Source organism: Scyliorhinus torazame, chromosome 10, assembly GCF_047496885.1.
Source record: "Scyliorhinus torazame isolate Kashiwa2021f chromosome 10, sScyTor2.1, whole genome shotgun sequence".
Taxonomy (NCBI): Eukaryota; Metazoa; Chordata; class Chondrichthyes; order Carcharhiniformes; family Scyliorhinidae; genus Scyliorhinus; species Scyliorhinus torazame.
Genome location: NC_092716.1, coordinates 42,229,015 through 42,245,537, shown reverse-complemented (window position 1 = coordinate 42,245,537; position 16,523 = coordinate 42,229,015). Strand labels below are relative to the sequence as shown.

General features: G+C 43.3%; 1 protein-coding gene across 4 annotated transcripts in view; it reads right to left on the bottom strand.

Moving 5' to 3' along the window:
• The window catches only part of piezo1 (piezo type mechanosensitive ion channel component 1 (Er blood group)), a 423,492-nt gene that overhangs the window by 197,246 nt on the left and 209,723 nt on the right, over positions 1-16,523 (bottom strand). For all 4 annotated transcript variants that reach the window (XM_072518003.1, XM_072518005.1, XM_072518006.1 and 1 more), the window contains exons 8-12: positions 14,412-14,580; positions 10,914-11,006; positions 9,990-10,086; positions 2,957-3,063; positions 34-294 (exon numbers count right to left, since the gene is read on the bottom strand). In XM_072518003.1, coding sequence (XP_072374104.1) covers positions 34-294; positions 2,957-3,063; positions 9,990-10,086; positions 10,914-11,006; positions 14,412-14,580 — 727 coding nt within the window. The remainder of the gene's footprint in view (positions 1-33; positions 295-2,956; positions 3,064-9,989; positions 10,087-10,913; positions 11,007-14,411; positions 14,581-16,523) is intronic.

Sequence of the window (16,523 nt, the reverse complement as noted above, 5' to 3'; positions counted from 1 at the left end):
AAATTCCAACTTAAAGGTTTATTTGAAACTGACCACTACACCCAGCCGTAGACAGTGATACTCCATGCGGACTAGACCAAGCTGTGTCAGAGCCATAAACCCAATTTTTGTTGGCAGCTCCTCTGTCAAGTCCATTCCCCAGACGTACTGTAAGCTGCACAGTATGATTCCATACAGCAGAATGAACGGAGAGCACAACATGGCCAGCTGCCGGCGACTTCGTACGATCCAGATAAGGCAGGCCCAAATCAGAAGCACAAAGGTTAACCAGCTGTGGAATGTAATACTCCAAACCTGAAAAGGGAAGATTTTCAAAGTTATAAAGGGACAACTCAAATACGTGAATAGGGAGGTAATAGAGGGATACGGACCGAGTAAGGGCAGAGTTTTTTTAAAAAAGTTCGGGCATCATGATCGGCACAGGCTTGGAGGGCCGAAGGGCCTGTTCCCGTGCTGTACTTTTCTTTGTTCTTTGGAAAGGCGATATATTTCCAAGTCAGGATGGTGAGTGATTTGGAGGAGAACTGGCAGCTGGTGGCGTCCCCATGTATCTGCTGTTCTTGTCCTTCTAGATAGTAATAATTGTGGGTTGGGAGGGTGCTACCTAATTTTGACATTAATGCCTTAGGCTCGTGCATATGCATTTGTATATAATATAGAATCACTCAACAGGTAAATCTGTTAATACAGAATTTTGTGAACTGCCAAGTCAGAAAGCCAGCTAATCAGAGAATGCTGAGTAATACATTCATGCTCTCAACCACTTAAATAGTCAACTCACAGCTACAGGAAGCTGATGAATGGGAGACTGTTGGTAAATTTACACCCCCATTTCACTGAAGTGGCTGACTTTTTACATCAAGAGTAATTTGAAATTCAAAGGTTGTTTTTCTTTTAGATGTCAGAAACATAATTTAAAAATAATTAAACAAACTGGAATTGCAGTTTTGAAAATTGCTGCACAAATGCAAAGAACATTTTGTATTGGAATATTTTACAATCACATTGCCAGTTTTGCCGTTCTTTCCATTTGCACTGATTTGAAAAATTGAACCATTAAAGCTTTCCATATCCAATGTGATTAGAATGCAAAAGCTAAACAATGCATCTGGGATTTCCACAGTTTTCTTTACATCTGTTTAAAGTGCTTTTGAGGAAAGCCCAGCTGAGCTGTTGAAAGAGATATTGATGGTAAACAGTAAACGGTTTGTAAGCCCTAATGAGAGCTGGTGAGGTGGCTGCTTAATCTCGAGTGCAGCCATACATCCAGGCAGTAGGGAATTGGGCGAGCAGTGGGGGCAGGGGTGAAGGGTCATCAAGATGTCCGAGAATGGAGGGGTGAAAAGCAGCATGCCAATGTGAGGAGAAGAGGAGGAGTATGGAATCTGATACTCTTAGATTATCTTATTTTTAATAAATGTATTTTATTACAAACATGTATCAAAACAGGTTACAGCAAATAAACAACCCGGGAAACATAATTCCCAGCAATCAACTATACAGTCCATTCAGATTCCGCCCCCCGCCCCCCAGCGCGCGCGCGACGAACAGCTCCTCAAACACGGTCACAAATATTTCCCACCTTTTCCCAAACCCACCTGCAGAGCCCCTTAACTCATACTTTATCTTCTCTAACTGCAGGACGTCATACAGGTCACCCAACCAAGCCGCTACACCCGGTGGAAATGCCGAATGCCACACCAGTAAAATTTGTCGCCGTGCAATCATAGAGGCGAAGTCCACGACATTGGCCTTCCTCCTCTCCATGAGCTCCGGCTTCTCTGAAACCCCAAATATCGCCACCAAAGGGTCCGGGTCCACTCCCTCCTCCACTATCCTGGCTAAGACCGTGTGGTAGTCACCACTAGTTGTATTACATGTATTACGGCACTGCCCATATAATAGAGGTACCTGGGTAAATCCCTGCCTGCTGGCTCCGCCCAGTAGGCGGTGTATAAATGTGTGTGCTCGCCGGTGCTGTAGCCATTCTGGTGGCAGCTACAGGAGGCACAACATCTTTGCTCAATAAAGCCTCGATTATTCCACTACTCTCGTCTTTGTGGTAATTGATACTGCATCAGACCGCGAACACTCCTGCCCAGAATCTTCCCAATTTTTCACAACCCCAAAACATGTGCGCATGATTCGCTGGCCCCCGCCCACACCTCTCACACTCATCTGCTACCTCCTGAAAGGACCCACTCATTCTCGGCCGAGTCATATGCGCCCTGGGCACCACCTTCAACTCATCCTTGCACATGAGGAGGTCCCGTTTACCCTACAAGGTGCCTCACTCCATACCCCCCAATTGATCTCCCCTCCCAACTACGCTTCCCATTTCTCCTTGATCTTCACCATCCACTCGTCTCCCTGCTCTCCCAGTCACGTGTACATATCCCCAATTCTTCCCTCTCCTTCCACATCCGAGAGCAGCAGTCGCTCCAGCAGGGTGTATCTCAGCAACCTAGGGAACCCCCTCCAGACCTTTCGCGCAAAGTCCCTGACCTGCAGATACCTGAATTCACTCCCCCTCGGCAGCTCTACCTTCTCCCTTAGTTCCTCCAGACGGTCAAACCCTTCCTCTAAATACAGACCAGCCCCACTTCCCTCCACCTCCTGTATACACTATCCATACCCCGGCTCAAACCCATGATCCTCGGACAGCGGCGTTAACACCGACATCCCTTCCACCCTTAAATGCCTCCTTAACTGATTCCATATCTTCACCATGAACTGCACCACTGGGCTCCCTGAATACCTACTTGGAGCCATTGGCAATGCTGCTGTCCCCATTAGCCCTCAAACTAGACCCCTTACAAGATTCCTCCTCCATCCTAACCCACTCCACCCCTTACTCCTAGATTATCTTAACGTTGGACATTGAATGTTTTGTCTATGCATTGGTAATGCAACAATATTACAGTCAAAATGGCAGGAAAGACCATGCTGCACTTACCATCATTACAATGAGTGCACAGATATAGCTTTGCTGCATGACCAAATGTCCCAGGTCACGCAGCGGTGATTGAGACTTTCTTAGTTTAGATGTGGCGGTGAGATTTACTGCAGCGGAACAAGAGAAACAATTAGGTGAGCTGTTTGCTGTTTAAATCATAATTTAGTTAAACCATACTACCATAGACAATTCAGACAAATTATAGACGAAAGTGGCGGAAATTAATTTCAAACCCACAGTCAGCCCTCATTCCTGGGAGAGTTGACATTTGTAGTTTATTGTTGTCAATCAGTATTAATTCCAACAGGTTGGCAACTCAATCCTGTAAATCTTTTATTTGTTACCAAAAAGGTCTTGTTTATTCAACTGTACCTTGCTAGCTTTAAGTATAATACATCACAAAGTGAACAGGCAGCAATCCAACCCAAATATGCCCATAATTTCCCAGGAGCTAATTACCATTCCAACCAACTGATCACACAGAAACAAATGTACCAAAGTTCATTGCGTCAACTCCAGCAAATAAGTCCAAGTTTAACAATATTGAATTACACAAATTAAATACTAAAAACAGAAAATTTAAATAATCAGCTAATAATCACAACAAAATGTGTGCTTATATACCATAGCAAGAGTTTAACGCAAGCCACTGTACCCGCAGCGGCTATTTTTCTATGTGAAGCATTTTAGTGGCGGCATTTACATAGCGGAAAAATATCACTGCAAAAAATCGTGACCGCCTGGATAATATTTATTTTGGAATCACGTCCAATTTTTTGAAAATGAGTTATAAATATTCATTTTATAAAGCTCCACTGTTCATTCCAACAAGCGACATTGGGGCTCCCATCATATCCCCGATGGTATCCCCTGGAAGAAGGCAGCCATTTAGTTACGCTAGGTGACTGCCAATTTGGAGATTTACACCTGGTTGCTAATATGACTCATTGCCACCAGGACAACACTTTAAGTTGCTATAATACCTGGAGGACTGAGTACAACTCTCAATGAAGCAATGCCTCGAGGTTCTTTTGCTGTCCAGCCGATCCTGTGGTACTAATTGCTGGAGTTGCACCAGGAAGTGGACCGAGATCCATCACTCCAGATTTCTACTCATTTTTTTTTATTTTTTCAATTGCCCATCCCATTTTGTAACTGGAATGTGCGGCACGAATGTGATGACAACATACATCCAATTTTCCAATAGGTCAGCCTGCTTTATGATTCGGCTGGTATAAATCATGCTGGTATTAAACTCAACTCTGGGACTATCAGGCAAAATCTCAGCAGCAAAAACAAAATTTACAGAGGCTGGGCTCTGGATTTACAGCTACTGTTCAAATTTACTGTTGCGTTACTGATAACCTTGCGATCTGCCTTCTATCCTATTCATTTTCTGTTGGAATCCCCCTATCTTTCAAGAAGGAAAATGAGTGGCGGAAAATTCCACTCTACCCTCAGGATTGATTAATTTGATTTTGACTTGAGTAACAGTATATAGAAAGTTTGTTTTCCAAAATAAAACGCAGATTTAAGGGATATGCTTTGAGTGGCCCTGCAGTTTACCTCCACCATATGGACTTCATCATCCAACACATTGAATTGCAATGCCATGGGCCAATTCCAAGCTGTCACTGGGACCATCAGCAATATTAGCCAAACAGATGCGCATAGTGTAGTTACCATGTCACAGATATATTTCTCTCTAAATCTAGCTTAGCCTCAAATGACTGAAGGCATTGAAGAACTATATAGTGGCATCTGAATTCTTTTTTTTTTTTTTAATTCTTTCTTGGGATGTGGATATTGTTGCTAAGGACAGCATTTATTGCCAATCCTTAATTGCTCTTGATGGTGAGCTGGCCTCAAACTGCTGTAGTCCATGTGATCAAGGTACATCCACAATGCTGTTGGGAAGGAGTTCCAGGATTTTGACCCAGCAACAGTTAAGGAACTGTGGTATATTTCCACGTCAGGATAGTCTGCAACCTGGAGGTGGTGGTGTTTCCATGTACCTAGTGCCCCACTCCTGGGTAGCAGAAGCTGCCAGGTTTAGGAAAAGCTGGTGCAGAAGTCCAACTTGTACACGGTGCGCACTGCAGCCATTGTGTGTTAGTGGTCTGCAGATTGAATGTTTAAGGTGCTGGATGGGGTGTTGATCAAGAATCCATGGAGGTAACATAGACTTTCCTCAGAGCCTCTGCAAGGGAGCCTAAAACTCGACTTTTGGACTAATTAACCCTAATAAAAGAATCCAGTCTGGGCAAATCCGTATGTTGTGAGAAAACCCAGGGAATCCTTTTAAAACAGTTACTTTCATTCATTGGTCGTATGAACCACATTAGCATAAAAACTAAACAATGAATTTCTATTCAAAATGCAGGACTAACCATTTTACATTGTTTACACTGAGACCTGGATACACTGAGACCTAGAACTCTGGTCGGAGGTTAAACCAGCCACCATCTGGTTCATGAGAACATCATCTGTACTGTGCCCAGGTTCACAGTCCAAGACATGAAAATAAATATTTTTGTCAAGGCTACAGCAGCTCGCTTTCTCTCACAATTGGCTTTCTCTCCTCTTTCTCTGCTTCCCAACAGAACCCTATTTCCCGGCATATTTGAGTTATAAATATAGAAGTAGTATAAAATATTTGTTCTTAAACTGTCATAAGATATGCATGCATATGTTGCATTAAACATATGGACACATGTTCAATCTATGCAGTTGATTGCTGTCCCATAACGACTGACCATCTAAAGTACCAAGTCTACTAACATACCTCGTCATTGTTGACAGTCCCTTGAAACAAGAATGCCATCAGCCAGTCTTTGTGATTTGTGTGTGCTCAGGTGACACAGCAGGCCCATCCTGGAGCCACAGTTCTTTGAACGGAGAGGTCAAGAGATGCACTTGGAAATTGGGGTGGGTGGGTGGACGGTGGTGGGGGGATTCTCGAACCAGGGTTCTCTCTCCCTCCACTTTTGTCACTTCTCCACCGCAGAGTTTATGTGATCAGTTTCCAGCTTGTGGCTTGTTAGATGAAAGGCAGCCATATGGCACAGTTTGTGGCTAGTTCCTTCCTTGTACTGATGTTAAAGTGTCCTCTTCAATGAGACCTGCAGAGTATCCTTAAACCTTTTCCCTCTGTCCTTGAGATAGGGTGCCTCAAGATGTGAAAAGAGGATCAACAATTATGTGGCGTGTGGATGCAATGTCCAGATCAAGAGGGCTGATTTTGCATGTTCCCGATTGCAATGCTGGAGGGACTGGCTTTGACGACGAGGATGCTGGAGTTTGTCCACTGGTCTTTCCCTTTGAGTATCCTGCAGAGACCACGCTGGTGAAAATACTCCAGTACCTGGAGGTGCCCTTTGCTGACCCAAGCCTCACTGCCATTTAGAAGGGTGGTGACACCATTAGCATTATAGATTAAAGCTTTGTCTTCTTATGGAGATCTCACAGCTAACTGTGCTGGATCTCTTTAATGGTGGCCTTTTGAGAAAGGCAGCTGCCAAAGTATGAGTTCAATGGTTTTTAAAGTCTCTCCATCAATTACAATAGCTGGAGATGTAGGTGCTTTTGCAGGGGAGGGTTGGAGGAAGATTTTGGTCTTGCTGATATTGAGTAGCAGAATACTTTTGTATGCAGAGTTAAAGAGCTTGAAGGTGTTGGAATGATGTTGGTTACAAAACGTATCTGTTAAAGAAGTCTTCGTAGTCTTCTGTATGTTAACAGGTCATTTTTAATTACTTGTAATTACACACTTATATACAACAAAGGGTACAGGAAAAGTGATATCTCCATGTTTAAGTCTTAACATATCCCAGTTCAACATCATATTGACCCTAGGTCTGGCTCACGTGCCTTCTTACATCACTGTGGGGGTGGTACTGTACTCACCCGACATTAATCTTGTATGTGCCAGTATTATGAATCTGCCTGGAGACAGCAGTAGACAGTATTCAAAGGGCCTCAATTGGTATGCATCTCTCCCGGTAATGAGTTTAGAATGACAATTTAGATAATAATCAAGTGTGAATAGCTTAGAGGAGAAACCGATTATAGATGATCGGGAAGGCCGCTGAGATATACATATGTTAATGTATAGTCAAGGACGTTGATAGGGGCAGACAGCTTACACACAGAAAGCATAATCAAAGAACAACAAAGGTTTAATTGCTCAGACCTTGGGAAGCCAGGAGAGGCAATTACCATGGGTGGCATTGGTAGCACAGTGGTTAGCATTGTTGCTTCACAGCGGCAGGGTCCCAGGTTCGATTCCCGGCTTGGGTCACTGTCTATGCGGAGTCGGCACGTTCTCCCTGTGTCTGCATGGGTTTCCTTCGGGTGCTCCAGTTTCCTCCCACAAGTGAATGAAATGAAAAGCGCTTATTGTCACAAGTAGGCTTCAAATGAAGTTACTGTGAAACGCCCCGAGTCGCCACATTCCGGCGCCTGTTCCAAGTCCCGAAAGACGTGCTATTAAGTAATTTGGACATTATGAATTCTCCCTCTCTGTACCCGAACAGGCGCTGGAATGTGGCGACTAGGGTTTTTTCGCAGTAACTTCATTGCAGTGTTAATGTAAGCCTACTTGCGTCAATAAATATTATCATTATTATTATCTAGCAGTCTCAGAAAGCGGACAGGCAGTTTCCAGCCACCAAGCCTGAAGGCCAAGTTTACAGCAAACAAGTCTTAATTGCGTGAGTGTACAGTTGTTCCGTTTGTGTGTATTTGTCTTTTTCTTTACTTGAATAAATAATCTTTAATAATTGTTACACAATGACTGGGCTGTTTATTCTCACTGGGATTTCACTTGTCTACTCACACCAAAACAAAATAAAACTATACATCCTCACAAACCGGTGTCCTAAGTTGGGATACCTTCACAGATAACATCAGCATACTACGTGACAGCCAGACGCGAATACTCCCAAATTCTTGACCCATGGTTACGGAGCTACTCTAGTTTACTCCATGTCATATATTGTTTTATGCATTTACCTTATTGTTACAACCTTAATGTTGTTCCAACATTATTGCTATGACTGTATTAGCATTATTACAGCACTCTCATTACCCCATTACTTGCTCACCTCTGGTGCTTAAAGTTAGAAGTTCAGGTGGTCTGGAGGTCTTATAACACTTCCACATCTCGTTTGCCATTCTGTTGGAGGGGCAGTAGAATCTGTTGGTTCTGGTTCTTGTTGTTGGCTTGGAGGTTGGACTGGTATTTGCGTTTGCATTTATCTGTTACTTCCATTGCTTTATGTTGAACCGTATTTTGTCAGTTTGGCTGTTGCGTTGATCCACGGTCACTGTTTCTTGCGGGTTGGATGAACCTGGTATTCGACTCCATGGTGCTGCTTTTTCTTTGTTCGTGTGAGCTGTTTCAAAGCCTTCTAAGGCTGAGGAAGAGCATTCCTGTGCCAGATGGCGTTTTTGTTGTTGATGGGAAGAGACTGGTACCAGGTTCCGCATCCCTTATAGTTGTAGCTTGCTAGTTTGAAACATAGAAAATGGGAGGAGTAGGCCATTTCCCCCTCCCCATCCGGTAAAGTGGAGTGTCCATTTTTCAAAGCCAGCGGTCTTTGCGTCGTGGTTCCATGTCTGACAGGATTGTCATGCTGGTCCCTGAATCTAATTTAAAATTTTGTTAGATGACCGTTTACCAGGATCTCGACATCCCAGAATGAAAAACCACAATCTTTGACCTTACCCAAGGAACATAGCTGTGTGTCTTCTGAGTTTTCAGTCTCAACCTCGTGCATTACTTTTGGGAAGTCTGTGCAGTGATGGCATTTTGACCTGCAGTTTCCGTTCTGTTACAGTGGAAGCATTGGGCTATCCTCACATAACACTGACCTCTCCTATCTGAGTGCCTTGCACCGTATCACAAGCAAGGTTGTTCTGGTGGGCATCTGAGGAATTGCTTTCTATGCCTCGGATGGTCTTTGTGACATGATAGGCTGGTCTGAGGTTCAGCTTCTGCCTCATGTTGCTCGGATTTTCCGCTGCTGCTCGCGTAGCTCAGGCAGCCAGGCTATCCAGATTGCCTTGTCTCGGTTTAGACCAACTTTAGCTTGTAGTCGTAGTAGTTCAGAGAATGAATCGTCTGCAGCACCCAGCACTATTCTGTTTCTGATGAGCTCGGAGTTCAAATCTCCATATTCGCACATCTCTGTGATTCCACAGGGATCACTTATGAAGGAATCGACAGGCTCCCCAGGCAGGTGGACTCCCTTATTGAATCTAACTCTCTCCAACATTCTGTTAGATTGCAAGCTAAATAAATGTCAATGGATTTTAGAATGGCATCAAATTTGGTGGATGACTCATTGATATCCTGTCATGCAACGATGTCATCTGTAATTGGCCTTTGGCCCCATCTAGTAAAGAAGTGTGTTTCCTTTCTGTACTCCTGACTTTTTATTTAAACCAGAAGTGATGCTGTAAGTTTAAAAAAAAATTCCTCTAAAGACCCCAATTTTTGTGACTGATCTGAGCCTTGGCTGTGTCCAAGCGGAGTCAGAAGTGTAGAATTGTGATCCGTGTTAAAGATGTTTCAAGTGTGGTTACAGCCTTAAGAGCTTGCAGGCTTTCAAAATGGCATCTCTGCTTGCTGCACAATGATTCCCCACACCTGCAGGCTTTGGACTCTGCATGTTGAAACTGGACTTCCAAGGGTACTTCTATGGAGTCTTCTGTTGAGATCAAAAAGCTTCCCCATTCAGTTAAAATTCAAACATGACCCCTTGGTATGACAAACGCCTGTTACACTGAGACCCATGTTGACTGCACCCTTAGTTATTTACACCACATTCAAGGAATGCATACACCACCTAATTTCCCTCTTACGTGCAGTAGTGCATATTTATATCTATAATAAACTCTTTAAAAAATATATTTTATAGCTCAAAACAAAGTGGCCACTACTTTTGCCCAATGTTTTTTTACTAATGTGCTAAGTGGCCACAGCAGTCATTTCATCATTTGTAGCGTCTTCTGTCAAATTCCAACTTACGCGATTCAGCTGCATCTGGTTGGCCCGATCCACTAATTATATGTAATGTGCAATTGTCTCCTTCATCTTGTTCGCCATTGACGAGTTGCAGCATTGGCTAAAAAAACACCATAAAGTGTAGGAGGTTGATAATCAATGAAGTCTCGTACCATTGTACTGCAGCATTCCAGAGTAAGCGCACAGCATAGCATTAACTAGCAAGATGTACACCAGTGACCATGTTTCACACATATGGTGCTCTGAACCTCAGCCATGGAGTGAAAGGAGAGGCCAAGTACAGATGTGTCATATTTACCTTCGGTGAGGGAAAAAATAAAATTACATAAATCCGAGATATGAACAGAAAGCGTAGGAAATGTGGAGAATGAAACACAGTTAACGTTTCAGATCAATGGATTTTCATCCGCATCTGCAGTGTTTTGATTTTGCAAAAAAGCCAGAGGATGCTCCCAGCCACCTTCAAGTCACCAAAATTGTCCACATCTAAACTGTGTATAGCATTGAGGGAATTTCAACTCAACTCTCAAAAAATATTATCAATGCTTCTTACTCATTTGGTCACAATAGATGTTTCTACTTTTTGTTAAATATACAAGCATCGGGCTTTCACTGGACATGACCATGGCCAGTTTATCGACCCTGGATCTTGCTTTCGGCTAAAGTTTCAAAAATCCCAACTTTTTCCTCATTTTATAGAAATTAATTTATTGGGCCTCCTCAGAATACAATGATTGAGCACAGAGTACAGTCCAGAAACTGGTCAGGGAAAAAAAACACCGGAAAATTCCAGTATCGACCTTTCACCTTCTTGGAGTGGCCATCAACATCTGATGTTAGCCAGTAGATGGCACTCTAAGCAACCTAACCTATGTGTGATTTATATTTGGAAATATTTTAACCAAATGTTTGCTGAATATTACTCACTTTAGCTTCATCTTCCGATTCATCCTGCTTCGCTGCCCAAGGTTCCAGATCTGTCAGTTCAACTTCTTCCCCATTCTTCAGTGCTCCATCCTTCTGGCAAGATGAAAATGTACATATAATATGATCATCACCATATTATTTACCAAGCCTAAGACTGAATGTATACTATTAGCTGAATGTGGAAGGGAGAGTTAATAGGTAGCAAATGCCTCCATTTTCGTTCAATGGAGTGCGTATGGCTGATTTTAATTGACAGGTACAGTGCAGGCAAACAATTAAGGTGTTGGGGCTTGCAGAGCGTTTGTGGGAAGCCATATTACAATGACGAGCCACTGTTTCCACCCTCCTTTTTTACCTGTGTGATTTCAGGCACAGAAAGGATGACCTCCAGAGGGGAATGGGGGGCTAATTTAAATGACAGTATTGTGACTGGACAGTGGAGTTGCCACTTTCACTTCTAACAACAGGTATCGGTCCTTCCAACGTTTCCTGAAACTCCACTCTTTCTGCTCAGATTGGAGATTCAAGGTAACATTTCAACTGACAGGAATGTTCCTCCTTAATTGAGCTTCTTTTCCTCAGCCCCACCATCCCCCACACAAGATCGACCAGTCCGCAGATGAAATTGTGGAGCAGTTATCAAAAGGCCACGGGAGATGATTGCCAGAAGTCAGCAAGTAAAACAACTTGAAATGAGCATTACTGACCTTCCATTTACTTATTCTTCCCACCCTCCCTTCTTCACTTGCTAAACACCTATTACATTTCCAACTTTTCCCTGTTCTGATGAAAGACCACAGTCCTGACACGTTAACTGTTTCCCTCTGCACAGGTGTTCGCCGGACTTGTGCGGAGCATTTCCTGCATTTTCTGTTTTTATTTCAGATTCCCAGCACTTGGCTTCTGTTTAAGTGGGCAAACGTGCATCTGTAACCCTCTAACTGATCTTTGGCATCGCTTAGAAATTTTAAAAATCAATTTGAACTTTGTTTGACCCAGGATTCAACTGAATGAAAGACAGACAAAATGGAATATAAAGAACACAACAGCAGCGACGCTCCCATTTTCTGTGGGTGTCCAGCAATTACATGATGAATGCTTTGCGGTCCTTGTCAGACATTCCTTCACCCTTTCCTCTCCGAATAGGAATGCATTTCCCAGCATCACAGGATGATGAGCAAAAAAAGGCTTGTTTTATTTTTTTTGAGAACAATATGGTTGTTGATCTGAAGGGCTGTTTTTTTTGTTCCTGGAATATCTTCTCATGAATTTCGTGAGTTTAATCCTGTTTACTGGTTACGGAGAGGGTGTGGGCGGCAGTTCAAGGGAGAACCTTTTTGGTTATTTTGCATCTATCTTTGCCCTGTTGCCGCTGTGTGTTCTAAAAACGTCCACTACTATTTCTGCAGGCACAAATCTTCACAAGAATATAACAGACTGATACACACACAAACAAACAAAGTCTGCTTCTTCAGGGTGTGGTGCAGCGATATAAAGAGACCATTAAAAAAGCATGTTGCATCAAGGCCACAGATCCCATTCATGCGAGAGGAAAATTAATAAGAGGCGGTTGAGACATTCCACTGTCATTAATCACTAGAAGCAAAGTGGTTATGGCCCAATACATTGCAGCACAAGAGGCAGAAATATTGAAGTCAATGAGCGTTCGTTCAAGGAACATGAACAGTCTCAGAAGGTGGTTTTACTCTGGGTTCTTGGAGCGCAGCCGGTGATGAAATAAAAATAGAAAATAAAAATGTGCTTATCGTGCTGCCGAGGACTTGCTTTCTCATCACTGACCTGCAACTTTTCCTCAGTAATAAAACCAACAATGAAAACAGGTACTCAAGCCTAGCACCTGTCTACAGCTGCTGACAGCAATGAAGCATTCTTTTTCAGTCTTACATGGAGTTTGGCCATCACTGGCAAGGCTGACATTTATTGCCCATCCTTAATTGCCCATGAAAACGTAATGGTCAACCTTCCTGAACCGCTGCAGGCCATGTGGTGTTGGCACAGCCGCAGAGTTATTAGGAAGTTCCAGGATTTTGACCCAGTGGCAGTGAAGGAACGGAGTTATGTTTCCAAGTCAGGATGGTGTGATAACTGAAGTGGGACTTGCAGCCGCTGGTGTTCCTATGCTTTTGTCCTTCTTGGAGGTAAAGCCGTGGCTTTGGAAGGAACTGCTGAAGGAACGTTTGCGAATTGCTGCAGTGCATCTTGTATACAACACACTGCTGCCAATGTGCGTCAGTGGTGGAGGCAGTGAATATTTAAGACGGTGGATGGGATATTGATCAAGCTAGCTATCAAGCTGAATAGTGTCAAGCTTTTCGATTTTACTGGAGCTCCACTCATTCAGCTAAGTGGAGAATATTCCATCCCACTCCTGACTTGTGCCTCATGGATGGTGGACAGGCTTTGGGGAGTCAGGAGATAAATTACTCGCTGCAGAATTTGCAGCCTCTGACCTGCTCATATAGTCACAGTATCTATGTAGCTGGTCCAGTTCAGTTTCTGGAAAATGGTAACCCCCCAGGATATTGATAGTGGGGGATTCATGCGATGGTAATGCCATCGAGGTGATGGTTAGATTCTCTGTTGTTGGAAATTATCATTGTCTGGCACTTGTGTGGTGCGAATGTTACTTGCCATTTGTCAGCCCAAGCCTGGATATTATCCAAGTCTTGCTATATATGTTCATGGACTGCTTCAGTATCTAAGGAGTTGCAAATGGTGCTGAACATTTTGCAACTATCAGTGAACATCCCTACTTCCGACCTAATGCTGGAAGGAAGGTCCTGATGAAGCAGCTGAAGATGACTGGGCCCAGGACCCTCCTGCAGTCCGGAGACTGAATTATCCCCTTCCTTTGTGCTAGTTATGACAACAACCAGTGCAGAGCTTGCCACCCGATTCTCATTGCCTTCAGTTTTGTCAGGGCTCCTTGATACTACACACGGTCAAATGCTGTCTTGATGTTAAAGGCAGTCACTCTCACTTCCCTTCTTGGTTTGAGGTTTCTTCCCCATGTTTGGACCATGGCTGTAATGAGGTTAGAAGCCGAATGGCCTGACGGAACCAATGCTGAGCATCAGTGCGCAGGATATTGTTCTGTAATTGCTGCTTCATAGCAACTGCCGATCACACCTCCCATCGCTTTGCTGATGAGGGGTGGTCCTCCCAATATCAGCGTGACAAAAGTATGGCTGTTACTGACCACTGGTTGTACAACTGGCATAAAATCTGTGTTTCAAAATGCCGTTTCAGGAATGTCAGCTCCATTACTCTGATGCCCAGTTGGCATAACCTAATATCACCCGGAGAGCTGAAGTTACCTGTCAGCCGCCACTCCCCCACTACTGCAACATGACCACCCCCCACTATCGCAAACTACCCTGCTAACTCAGCATGGACAGGTCAAACATTCAGATTCAGCTCCTATTGCTTGACCACCAAAGCATGATGTTAGTATACCACCAATCAATTTACACTTACTGTCTGTCCAGGTGCTTTTTTCTTCAGCTTCAAGAGTGATGCTATAGTGTAATAAAGTAGGAGTAGGATTGCAGGATTTGCATAGGCAGGCCATGCATGGTCCACATTGAGGATAAGCTCATGAGGATTGCTGCAGTTTGAGTGAATAATATCCTTTAGGCCAAATAATCTGAAAGCAAAAGGATATAAATTATACTGTAACATAACTGATCAGATGTTATAAATTAAACAGCTGCCAATCTAGAGATAGAATACACCACAAATAATGTATTTGTAAAAGTTTAAAAGGCATCGCATAATAACTTGTTTTTATATGAAGTCATATAAAGAGATATTAGCAAGTAAAGTTGCCATAGTCCCAGATGTCCATAGGCTGCTTTCCCCTTTGAGGGGGGAGAGCTGACTGGTGGTGATTTAACCTGAGCATCACCACACCTCAGGCGAGTGGCAAGGTTGCGAAGATGGGACCTTCGTGAATAACCTCAGCTGGTACGGGAATTGAACACGTGCTGTTGATCTTGTCCTGCATCACAAACCAGCTGTCCAGCCAACTGAGCTAAACCGGTTATTAGGGATAAGAGACATTAGGACATTTACCGAATGCTTTGTGGTGCATCCTGAAAGAGGGAAAAAATAAAGAGGTGGAGAGGCTCAGGGAGGGAACTTCAGAGTTGAAGGCCTTGGCAGCTGAAGGTATGGGCACCAATGAATGGCAGAACGTGGAAGTGCCAGCAATGCATTAAGTAGCCATTCTAGAGGTAACGAAGATATGGATGAGGTTTGCAGCAGCTGATGTGCAGAGACACAGGTGAAGATAGGTAATATTATAGAGGTGGAAATAGGGGTCTTTGAGGTCAGGTGGATATGTGGTTGGAAGCTCAATTCAGGGTCAAATATAACACCAAGGGCACAAACAGACTGGTTTGGCATAAGACTTGATAGGGAGAGGGGTGAAGTCAGTTGTTTTAGAAAATATTTCATGAAGAGGACCAAAGTAATGGCTTCAGTCTGCAGTAATTTGTCCTCACATGAGTATTAAATACCAGATTCTGAGAAAATTGGTGACAAACTTAGACATGTTAAATAATTATAGAAGGGAAAACTTTATATTCCGCCACTCCAAAAACAGTGCTTCAGCTGAGCGGCAGTAACTGATCATGTGACCAGGTGCTTGTGAGGTCAACAATACAGAAAACAAAGTCAATATAAGTTAATTATGGGAGTGGTGCTGTGATCACGCAATTTTGTTTTAGATTTTGACCAAGTTGATTACAGAAGAGAAAACATCTGTCCCCAGCATAGTTCAGTTGAAATTTTGCGTGATAGCGAAAAGAGTTTAAAACTCTTGTTAACCAAAGACTTCTAACAGTGAGTGGTACTTCTGGTATAGCTTGGCTGAGGAGAGAGAGAGAGAGAATTTTAGATGCAAGACTCCAGAGTTAAAGAAATTTAGAACGAGGAAGCTCTGGCACGAGGTGGCTGCACTTAAGACACTAGAGGTGCCTATGTTCAATGGGGAGTCTGCAATCGTAGGACAGTTGGAGGATATCTGAACGGACCACCTTTCCCGAGATAAACAGATGGCCTAAGAAATCTCAGCCCATATATGAATCTTTGAAACAGTACTCAGACTAAGTGGTTAATCTTCCAATTTTTAATAAGTAATTGGTGAAAGTGACAATAAGGGGGTGACCATGAAACATGGACTCTTATTTTGACGTGTTTTGGTGGGTAAGCCAATGGATATTTATCCAAGTCTTTCGGAAGGGCGATCTTTGAATTATGAGACAGTAAAAATGCAGTACTTTACGCATATGAACTGGCTCCAGAGGTGTATCAATTCTGATTACAGACTGTCAGGAAAAAACAATTTGGAGAAGTTTCTGGCTTTAAGGGAAAGGCTGAGGCTAATACAGCTGATAAGAATGATAATCTCGGATTCGATCCCGACCCCGGGTCACTGTCTGTGTGGAGTTTGCACATTCTCCCAGTCTGTGTGGATTTCACCCCCCGCAACCCAAAAAGATGTGCAGGGTAGGTGAATTAGCCACTTTAAATTGCCCCTTAATTGGAAAAAAAGAATTGGGTATTCCAAATGTATAAAAAAAATTA